The 12214-nt window shown below is 43.7% G+C and overlaps 1 protein-coding gene across 1 annotated transcript in view; it reads left to right on the top strand.

Annotated features, from left to right (window-relative positions):
- LOC142302076 (venom factor-like) overlaps positions 1 to 12214 on the top strand; it is a 229470-nt gene that overhangs the window by 98875 nt on the left and 118381 nt on the right. Inside the window, exons 14-16 of the mRNA XM_075343155.1 lie at positions 701 to 862; positions 1246 to 1375; positions 8342 to 8380. Coding sequence (XP_075199270.1) covers positions 701 to 862; positions 1246 to 1375; positions 8342 to 8380 — 331 coding nt within the window. The remainder of the gene's footprint in view (positions 1 to 700; positions 863 to 1245; positions 1376 to 8341; positions 8381 to 12214) is intronic.

Below are 12214 nucleotides of genomic sequence, written 5' to 3' on the forward strand. Positions count from 1 at the left end.
AACCACCTGGCCCACCCCCTGGTGTGAACATCAGCCCCTGGAGGAAGGCAACAAGGATTTTAGTAGCCTTGGTGTTCCTAACTGGGATGTAGGGTGTGGTGGTGTTGTGACCTGTGACCCCTGGCTTGCCCAGGGCGTCACACTCGCTCATCACTAGTTATCAGCCATTGCCGGATCTCAGACAGACAGACAGATACCAGCTATTTATTATACCCAGTGTTTGCCGTGGGTGGAGGGAGCTCGGTTCCTGAGCCACTTACACACCTGAGTACCCCTTTAGTGGAATTGGGTTAATCATTGAAAAAGTGGTCTGGTGTATAGGTACTAATGCAACAATAGACAAGTTACCTGTCCTATGGTGATCCAATGTGCCATCTTTGAGAAAGTCACTATTGAATTCACTTGTAAATTACAGTGGGGGCTCCGAGGGCATCAGTGAACTTCCAGCTTCATTTTTATGGGGATTCAATCATCAATTTCTCAATAATGGTCCATCAGAATACTAGAAAACAAATAATGTATTTGTTGCTCTAAATCCTATATACAGGATACAGCAGTGCTGCTAGTTTGATAAGTAAATGTGTATTCACAAGTTTATCTTAAAATAGATGATCAGCCAATCATCGCACTGTTTGTAGAACCTATTTTTTGTTTTATAGACATTTTTGTTAACATACCACAATGTTACATTTTGAAATAGTTGTTGGTGACGGGTAACACCAAGAGAGACAACGAAGTCCAAAGACCCGGTGCTTCCATGAAACTGAAGATCCAAGCAGATCACAATGCCTATGTGGGACTGGTGGCCGTAGACAAAGGTCTCAATATGATGAACAGAAACTTTAAGATGTCCCAAAAAAAGGTGAGGAGTTTGTTGTAAACTGTATGAGAAATGATCTTTTTACGAATGTGTTACAACTAGAGTTGAGCGAGTACCTAACTATTCGTACTCGCTATACTCAGAACAATACTCGTGTATTCATTCCGACAAGCGTGTGCAATGTAAGTCAATGGGGAAAAACTCGGAAAGTAACGAGTAACCGGAATTCCACACTATTTGTGCGTAATTTCGGTTACTCGTTACATCGCGAGTATTCCCCATTGTCTTGCATTGCACATGCTATTCGTAAAGAATAAGCGAGTATTAGACAGTACTCATTATGAGTATAGCGAGTCGCTCAACTCTAGTTACAACTGATGCCTTTGTGAGGGTCAAAATTTTCCATGTCGATTTTCCCTGTCTAGGTGTGGGACACCATGGAGAAATCAGACACTGGCTGCACACCGGGGAGCGGTGCTAATAGTATGGGGGTGTTCTATGACGCTGGTTTGGCTCTGCAATCAAGTTTCCAGAAAACAACCCAGGAGAGATCAGGTAACAGAGGTCATCTCCTATTGTTAAAAAATAATATTTCTCTTGAACCTTATTAATGGACTTAAAGGGGTATTCCCATCTCCAAGATCCTATCCCAATATGTAGTAGGAGTAGAAATAATAATATTAGCAAATAACTCTTGATATAGCCATGTGTCTTACCTCATGTGCAGGGCATTGCAGCTTAGGTATCCTTGGTTACGTCCACTCCACTGATGACAGTTGGTTAGTTGCTCATATTCATGGATACCTAAACTGCAATGCCCTGCACATGAAGTAAGTGACATGGCTATTCAGGAGAATTATACTATAGTTCTAATTGGAGATTTTTACTATTATTATTATTATTATTATTGTAAATACATATTGGGACAAAATCTTGGAGATGGGAATACTCCTTAAGGCTTCCTTCACACGTCCGTGTCTCCGGTACGTGTTTGGTCCGTTTCTTCACGTGCTGGAAGCACGGGGACACGTAGACCCATTAAAATCAATGGGTCTGTGCTCACGTACGCGTTTTGCCATGGACCGTGTGTCCGTGTGGAGCATACGTGTGCCCCACACGTAGACATGTCCATTTTTCTCCGGCATCACGGGTGTCACACGGACCGCACACGGACCGCACAGATGTGATCCATGTGACACGCACCGGAGAAAACACGTGTCTGTGAAATAAAAAGAATTTCTATACTCACCTCCTTCAGCACTGCTGTCTCTGCCGCTGCTGTCACTTGCTTCCAACGCCCGCTCATTGTGCTCATTGCATATTCACTACACCGAGGACCGGAAGCAGCAGCAGCAGCGGGGAGTCGGCAGGACCGGAGACCAAAGATCAGCACCACGCACAGCAATGCCAGGGACAGGTGAGCAGAAAGTTCCCGTTCTCCATGTGTTATCAAAGATAACACACGGAGAACATACGTGTGCCATAAACACGGTGTCATGCTGCCACCAGGGGGAACCGGAGCTCTGCAGCAGAAGACACTAAACGGAGCAACGAGAATAAGGAAGTAAACACACAGTGTTCTCGTACACTGCCTCACAGCACAGCTGGGGAGCAGAGCTGCGGAGCGTGCGAGGAATAGTCAGGCAGGCTGGGTCAAACACAGTACGGGCAGAAGGAGGAACGGAGGAACGAGCAGAAACAGAGTCAAAGTCAGGCCGAGGTCAGTACCAGATTAAGCAACCGAGTGGGGAGGTAAGAGAGGGGACAGAGGACTGGAGGGGCGACCAGGGGACGGACCACAGACAAGGGCACGGGGGCACAGGAACAGACGGATCAGGATATTACTCACATGACCAGCAATCACAGACAAAGCAGCGCTAAGCTTATAGCCGGCGCTGGTTCACTGGAAATGTCAGCTTTTAAGGCATCCAGGCTCCGGAAGTGAGGCCTGGGAGAAGGCCCCACCCCCTAGTCATGTGGACGGTGAGGCAAACCATGACACACGGCACACGGAGGGCAATATGCACCTTTGACACGTCCGTGAAAAACGTGCGTGATTTTCCCAGACGTGTGAAAGAGGCCTTAAATATGATTCCAGGAAGAGTCATAAGGGAAATAACATAAGAAAGAAAATGAGACAAGTCCACAAGGAGAGCATATGAAATGGTGACTAGTAGAGGAGAGGCATGATAGTAATCATGAACATAAGAGTATTATAAAATCGTGAAATTTTAATGAAGTTTGGAGATCTGAAGCAAAAGATGTGAAATGATCATAATTTTTAGAAATAAAATCAAAGGAGAATTCTCGAAGGTGATAATTGCCCACACTGCCCCTTGAACATTTTGTGACTATATAATGCATTGCTATATTGAAAATGTTGTTTTATGTATCTTGTGCCCAGCAATGGTGAGTTAGCAGCAGAGTTAATAGTTGGGGACTAGCCCAGGATGGGAGGCGTTACATAGTCACAAGGGACACAGCTTCCTGTTTATTAGATAGGGTAAGTGTTGAGAAGTAATAGACCTATGGTCTAGCTGCTTGTAGACTTGCATATAGACAGTGTAGAGTGCAAAGATGGGGACCACCATATAAAGTACATTCTGAAGGAGAGCAAAGATTAAGTTGCTGTCACGGTGTGACAGCAGAATAATGAGGCACAGGGGCCCCTATACTGTCCCTCATGCTAGGACACTCTAGGCTATCCCTAACCTCTGGATTACCCCTGATGGTAGAGATGCCGCATCCCTGGCTATTTCCCTGACCAGAACTAATCTGTTCCAACCCCCAAGGAAGGAGCAGGAGTGTGATGGCAACACAGATTAAGAGAGACAGAAAAAAAACAACACTCAGACACACTGCAAACTCACAGGAACAAGCAGTAAGTAATTAAGGAGAAAAGCAAGAGAAGTAAGGCAGCAACAAAAAGACAACAAAAGTTAACACCACAACTGCTCATAGCAATAAATTACTACAACCACCAGTAGGTCTGGATCAAAATCTCACCAGACCAGTATAGAGAAGCTATAGCTGGCAGAAATGGAATAGTCTAGCCAGCAAATATATTGGAGGGGAGCGAATGTGACTGGCTTGCAGCAGCATGTAATCAAAGGAATCTAACAAACAGCACAGCAGAGATTACCTCTTGAATAAGTAATAGAGGGCTTCCATGCTTCCTATAAGAAAGAGCATCAACAAAAACGTATAGACAAAACTGAACAGTAGACCGTGTATACCAGACAGACCCTGGCCCCCGAGTAGCAAGGGTGATCACAGTTGGCCAAGACTTGAGTGTAATTAGATAAATTCCTGCAATCCAAAGGTTATGGTATAGAATGAATTTCCACTAGAATAGTTTTATAGTTTTAATGCAGAAGCTGACACAATTAGATTGTCGGTTCACGATTGTAATTAGATTGTGCAATCAATAGATAACATGTATGACACTTAAGGTGGCTTTACACGCTACGATATTGTTAGCAATTGCTAGCGATATCGTACGCAAAAGCACCCGCCCCCGTCGTTCCAGCGATTGTGTGTGATCGCTGCCGTAGCGAACATTATCGCTACGGCAGCGTTACACGCACTTACCTGGTCGTCGTCGTCGCTGTGACTGCCGAACAATCCCTCCTTCAAAGGGGAGGGACGTTCGGTATCACAGCGACGTCACTAAGTGGCCGGCCAATCAAAGCGGAGGGACGGAGCTGAGCGTGATTTAAATATCCCGCCCACCTCTTCCTTCCGCATTGCGGCCGGCGGCAGGTAAGGAGACGTTCCTCGCTCCTGCGGTGTCACACATAGTGATGTGTTCTGCTGCAGGAGCGACGAACCACAACGAAAAACAACCCTTACCGATTTTTGAGTTTGGGACAACCTCTCCTTGGTGAACGATTTTCACCATTTTTGAGGTCGCTTAAAGTCGCTGGTGTCAGACGCTGCGATATCGTTAATGACGCCGGATGTGCGTCACTAACAACGTGACCCCGACGATAAAACATTAACGATATCGTAGCGTGTAAAGCCCCCGTTACTTCAGTGTGTCTGTGTAGTCATCAAGGTAAATGATTCGGTTTTGCAAAGCCACCTTTGCAAGGCCAAGACTTGAGTGTAATTAGATAAAGTCCTGCAATCCAAAGGTTATAGTATGGAATGAATTTCCACTAGAATAGTTTTAAAGTTTTGCAAAGCCACCTTTGTATACAGGATGGCTGTTGTGTGAAGGTAAGATGCTTGCATGGTAGATAAGTCCTTAGTCTGCTGTCCTGCCATCCATGGTCTTTGGGGAGTGATGGGAAAGCAGCGTACATCGAATGGTGTGGTGTCACACACTGGAACAGGTTTCCTATGGATGCCTGCTGCTTGCAAATAGGTCTCCGTGTTTAAAGGAACTCACGTTCTTCCTCATCAGATTAACTCTTGCTAGCATGCATATGAACTACAAGTCTGTGGGTCAATGCCCAAGTCTGCCTATGCTGATCAGAGATATCAAAGAAGTTAGCAGTCAGTGATGCTTGTAAAAACCTCCTTGCAACAGTTGCAGCAGGTTTCAGGATGTCAGGCAAAGATAAAAAAAGAGCATGAGGTTCTTATCTCAGATCAGGAGGCCTAATTAATGGTATGGAACATCGCTCAGGGAAGCAGCAAGCCAAGAGGCCTAAAGAGAATTAAGGGGGCTTTACATTCAGCAACATTGCTAGCGAGCGTACCCGCTCCCGTCGTTTGTGCGTCACGGGCAAATCGCTGCCCGTGGCGAACAATATCGTTAGTCCCTGTCACACGGACTTACCTGCCTAGGGACGTCGCTGTGGCCGGCGAACCACCTCCTTCTAAGGGGGCGGTTCGTGCGGCGTCACAGCGACGTCACACGGCAGTCGTCCAATAGAAGTGGAAGGGCGGAGAGCAGCCAAAAGAAAGTGTCGCCCATCTCATTGCCGGAGGACGGAGGTAAGGTGTTGTTCGTCGTTCCTGGGGTGTCACATGTAGCGATATGTGCTGCCTCAGGAACGACGAACAACCTGCATCCAGCACCATCAACGATATTTGGGATTAGAACGACGTGTCAACGATCAGCGATAAAGTGAGAAATTTTGATTGTTTGCGGTCGTTCGTACGTTTCACACGCAACATCATCGCTAACGAGGCCGGATGTGGGTCACGAATTGCGTGACCCCAACGATATCTCGTTTGCGATGTCGTTGCATGTAAAGCGGCCTTTAGGTTCGAAGGATTCCTTATCTCAAGCAAGTTGGCCTTAAGCAAACAATAACCAGTATTAGATGAAAAGCTCGAGAGATGCCATACAGGGACATGAGTTCTCCAATGGAGAGCTGAAGATGCAGTCACAAGGAGTGTGTAGCACTCATCGAATAGACTTTGAGAATACTAGTGAGGAGTAGTACTGATGTACCTCAGTCAATAAGGTCCTCACAAATCAGCTGGGAGTTGAGAGCAGCTGTGGGGGGCCATAGAGACACACACTTTGACCCGTGAGAGGTTGGAGCATCCCATAATGGTTTGCTGTATTTATGTAACATATAATGGAAGTATTGTAATGCCACATGTAACTGTAGAGCTCCAGTCTTTGGATTGTGCAGAGAAACTTTCTTGAAGTGTAGTGCCTACTATCTGATGTACAGTACAGTGCCTTGCGAAAGTATTCGACCCCCTTGAATTTTTCAACCTTTTCCCACATTTCAGGCTTCAAACATAAAAAAACAAAAAATAAATTTTACGGTGAAGAATCAACAAGAAGTGGGACACAATTGTGAAGTTGAACGATATTTATTGCTTACTTTAAATTTCTGTAAAAAATAAAAAACTGAAAATTGGAGCGTGCAATATTATTCACCCCCTTTTACTTTCAGTGCAGCAAACTCACTCCAGAAGTTCATTGAGGGTCTCTGAATGATCCAATGTTGTCCTAAATGACTGATGATGATAAATATAAGCCCCTGTGTGTAATCAAGTCTCCGTATAAATGCACCTGCTCTGTGATAGTCTCATTGTTCTGTGTAAAGCGCAGAGAGCATCATGAAGACCAAGGAACACAACAGGCAGGTCCGTGATACTGTTGTGGAGAAGTTTAAAGCCGGATTTGGTTGTACAAAGATTTCCAAAACTTTAAACATCCCAAGAAGCACTGTGCAAGCGATCATAGTGAAATGGAAGGATTATCATACCACTGCAAATCTACCAAGACCCGGCCGTCCATCCAAACTTTCATCTCAAACAAGGAGAAGACTGATCAGAGATGCAGCCAAGAGGCCCATGATCACTCTGGATGAACTGCAGAGATCTACAGCTGAGGTGAGAGAGTCTGTCCATAGGACAACAATCAGTCGTACACTGCACAATTCTGGCCTTTATGAAAGAGTGGTAAGAAGAAAGCCATTTCTCAAAGATATCCTTAAAAAATGTCATTTAAAGTTTGCCACAAGCCCCTGGAGACACCAAACATGTGGAAGAAAGTGCTCTGGTCAGATAAAACCAAAGTTGAACTTGTTGGGCACAATACCAAGCAATATGTTTGGCGTAAAAGCAACACAGCTCATTACCCTGAACACACCATCCCCACTGTCAAACATGGTGGTGGCAGCATCATGGCTTGGGTCTGCTTTGCTTCAACAGGGACAGGGAAGATGGTTAAAATTGATGGGAAAATGGATGGAGCCAAATACAGGACAATTCTTGACGAAAACCTGTTGGAGTCTGCAAATGACCTGAGACTGGGACGGAGATTTGTCTTTCAACAAGACAACGATCCAAAACAAAGCAAAATCTACAATGGAATGGTTCACAAATAAATGTATCCAGGTGTTAGAATGGCCAAGTCCCTGTCCAGACCTGAACCCAATCGAGAATCTGTGGAAAGAGCTGAAAACTGCTGTTCACAAATGCCTCCATCCAACCTCACTCAGCTCCAGCTGTTTACAAAGGAAGAATAGGCGAGAATTTCAGTCTCTCCATGTGCAAAATCGATAGGCACATACCCCAAGCGACTTGTACTGTAATCACAGCAAAAGTGGGTGCTACAAAGTATTAACTTAAAGGGGATGAATAATATTGCACGCCCCAATTTTCAGTTATTTATTTTTTTACAAAACTTTAAAATAAGCAATAAATATCGTTCACCTTCACAATTGTGTCCCACTTGTTGTTGATTCTTCACCAGAACATTAACATTTTTATCTTTATGTTTGAAGCCTGAAAAAGGTTGAAAAATTCAAGGGGGCTGAATACTATCGCAAGGCACAGTATATACTTCTTACCAAGTTGTTGTTTAGTAAAAAGTTGATTTTTGGACTTTGGATGCCCTCATTCAACTGTACCTGATCTGCTCCTGGCCTTCCATGTGCAATGGCAGCATGCGTTCTGCAGAGGCAAAAAATGGTAAAAGCAGATAGTGAGGCATGAGAAGTCCTGTAAAGAAATCTGGACTTAATAATAAAAATATCACGTTTAGTATTGCCTGTAATGTCCATGATACACATTAATCATTCTTTTTTATTTTCTTTCCCTCAGATCCACTATGTGGAGTCCATGCTGTTCGGAAACGCAGAAGTAAGATGTGGGAACCTGGTGGGATCTGAAAAATCTAAAGTAGAATGTAGACCTCCTAATATAGTTCTGGCCACTAGAAGAGTTTTCTTTAGGGTAGGATTCCACTTGCGAGAGACTCGAGAGTCTCGCATCACACCTCCCTGGACGGCCTATCTCTCTCCTGACGGGAATGTCTCAGCTGCATAGAAATAGATGCAGCTGACCCACTTCTGTCGGGAGAGAGGCAGGCTGTACCGGATGATGCGATGCGATGCGAGACACACCAGTCTCTCGCAAGTGGAATCCTACCCTTATGGACATTTTTTTTCTCAGAAAAATGTTATAACTATATTTTGCCCTTTATTTAATGCTTCTTTTAAAATATTTTGTTTGCTTTATATCCAATGCAGACATTTTGCTATGAAAAGCACCGGGACCAGAATGTTCAGATTTTTAACCCCTTCATGGCCGATGACGTATATTTATGTACTTGCTCAGTGTGTGAGCCCACATCTTTCCCCACATTTGATGGCTGAATTAATCACCTATCAAGTGCCCACTGTATTCAAGATCCACCCACGGCTATTAATCAGTTAAATGCCGCTGTCAAGAACTGACCGGCATTAACCGTGCGCAAACAGGAAACGTGTCACTGATCCTGCCCATCGGCACATGCGTCACATCAGCATTGTGAGAATGACAGCTGATCTCCTGACAAAATAACCATTGTGGAATTGCACTTTTTTTTTGCAATTTCACCGCACTTGTAATTTTGTGTCTCCTTAGGGAACTATTAAATATTGTAAATAAAATTTATGTTTTAAAAATATTAAAAAATAAGAAAAACACAAACATTCAAATCACCCCCATTGTGACCAATTAAAATTAAAACAATTGGAAAAATACGCATATATGGTATTGTCATGCTCAGAAATATCCTATCAAATGTAAAATAAATTAATTTGATCAGTAAATGGCGTAACGAGGAAAGAAATCGAAACCGCAGAATTAAGAGGTTTTTTTTGGTTACCACAACATTGCAATAAAATGTATTAAAAGGCAATCAAAACATTACATCTACTGCATACCAACATGGTAACAGTAAACACGTCATCTAAAGGCACAAAAAATATAAGCTCTCACATAGCCCCAGATCCCAGAAAAATAAAGAATGTTACAGGTCTCGGAAATTGGCGAGAAAAGCAAAAATTTATTTATTTCTATGTTATAATTTTTTTCACCCACTTAAATAATACTAAAAATATCTATACATATTGGGTATTCAAAAACAGGAGGACAAAAAGTGGCTTAATATGCTTAATATGAGGGATATCCCTCACGGTCTGATGAAGCGTGTCACTCTTTTCACGCGAAACGCGCGTTACCCTTCCTAGGGGGGTATCCAGACCTCTGTCCTCTGCACTACTGGCACTTTATTTCTTCACTCCTGGTTAAATTGGCTGCACTGGGTATGTTCTTTAGACTGACTATGTATTTATGCTGTTACTGTATTGCATTTTACCACTCTAGCCTTTTGTGCAGCCTATTGTATTAACTGTTATATCATCTACTGTGCCAGTTTTTTGTCATGCCTTTTCATCTTCTCCACGATATTTTTTGTAATGAATTGTTTACTATTTAATAAATACTTGTTATCTTTTGCATATTAAGCCACTTTTTGTCCTCCTGTTTTTGAATGCTGCCCGTGGTGTGCCTCTCCTTCCACGGTTCAATTTATTTGCTTTTTCCGTGGTTTTCTCTAATTGAGATCATGTTTTGTGCCTAATGGATTGCTATGGTATTCTAACATATTGGGTATTTGTTTATTCGTAATGACCTGGGGAATAATATTGCCAATTATTTTTACCATGTATTATTCCAAAATACAATATACTGTATATACAGTATACGAAAAATGGAGGGGAGCCAGCACTGCTTATGAGTGGCATGCAACAATGAAAAAGTAAAAAGTGTAATATTCACAAATTCATTCCTACTGTAACAATTCAATGAGATTTTTGGCAAATAATTGATCAATGATTTGAGCCCCCCTGCCCCGTCACGGCAAATCTCTATAAGGGGGGTCCCTACACTACAGTTATAATATACATACGTACCATAAGGTCTCGTGTAATGCGCAGGACCATATGTGAACATCACCTACCTGAGAAGTGTCAGAACCGCTCCCATGCTGCAAGGGCTGACAACTGCGAGTAGAAGGGCAGTCCAGGTGCCGGTGCGTGCGGCAGAACCACACACACCAGCACAATGTCAGAACTAGCCCCCACAGTGTCAGACCAGCAGACATGGATGAAGGGCGGAACAGCCCCAGGCAGGTGGTGCTTAAGTAATAATGCCTATGGAACATATTATAACTGTAGTGTAGGGACCCCCCTTATAGAGATTTGCCGTGACGGGGCAGGGGGGCTCAAATCATTGATCAATTATTTGCCAAAAATCTCATTGAATTGTTACAGTAGGAATGAATTTGTGAATATTACACTTTTTACTTTTTCATTGTTGCATGCCACTCATAAGCAGTGCTGGCTCCCCTCCATTTTTCGTTTACTGGTCAGGTGGTTGACCGCCACCATGCCGTGCACGCCCAGTGTGGTTTGCAAATTCCTTCTGTTGCCATCAAAATTTATGTTGGTGCCTGTTCACATACAGCCACCGCCTCCTGTTCCATAGGCATTATTACTTAAGCACCACCTGCCTGGGGCTGTTCCGCCCTTCATCCATGTCTGCTGGTCTGACACTGTGGGGGCTAGTTCTGACATTGTGCTGGTGTGTGTGGTTCCGCCGCACACGCTGGCACCTGGACTGCCCTTCTACTCGCAGTTGTCAGCCCTTGCAGCATGGGAGCGGTTCTGACACTTCTCAGGTAGGTGATGTTCCTATATGGTCCTGCGCATTACACGAGACCTTATGGTACATATGTATATTATAACTGTAGTGTAGGGACCCCCCTTATAGAGATTTGCCGTGATGGGGAAACCCCGACCTATAGGTTTCGATCTTAATGCCTTCTTCCGGGGGTGACCTATCAAAACCTATAGGTCGGGGTTTCTTGGATCCTCATTCCACAACTCAGGTACATGACCTCTTATTAGTGTGCTGAAGAGCGTTTCTGCTCCTTCACCTGCACCTGCTGATATGTCCTCTGGCACTGCTTAATTCTGCTGTTGCATGGATATTTGGTCCTCTGAGCATGCCTCTGGCAGCTACTTACATATAATTCTATGAGCAGTGTTTGATGGGCATGTCTGTATGGTGCTGTTGTGCAGCCATTTTGTTACCTTATTGATTCTGATCACTGAGTTGCGGTGTGAGTACGCCACCTGCTGGTCCTCTCACTAGAGTCCCTTTTTTTAATATTTTTTACTGTTTTTTGTACTTTCTGGATTAAATAAATTTATATACCCTTTTTCCAAGCCCTGTGTACAGTCTCTTTTCTCTTACTTGTACTTATTTCTGTATATGGCTTTTTCCATGTACCTATTATGGCACGGATTTTTATCCCGTGTATGTTGGTTCTTCTAACCCTATATAGTAGGTGTGTTGTGAATACATTTTCCAGTTTGGGGCTCCCTCTTGTGGTCAGTGCTGGCGGTGCAGTTGATTTATGGAATGAAAGCCACACACCTGTGGAGGACTGGCAATCAGGTCTCTCAGATTGGGCTATATAGCGGAGTAGTTTTCTCCTGTTACTTGCCGGTGCTCAATGGATATCCTGTGTGTTAAAGACATTCTGAAACCAGCCCTGCTCTCTACCAGAACTGCTCTCAGATAAGTTGGTCTTGTACCTCTGCTTATTGTTTCCACTTTCTTGTTGTTTTTTTCTGCTTTAATACT

This window comes from Anomaloglossus baeobatrachus, chromosome 4, assembly GCF_048569485.1.
Source record: "Anomaloglossus baeobatrachus isolate aAnoBae1 chromosome 4, aAnoBae1.hap1, whole genome shotgun sequence".
NCBI lineage: Eukaryota > Metazoa > Chordata > Amphibia > Anura > Aromobatidae > Anomaloglossus > Anomaloglossus baeobatrachus.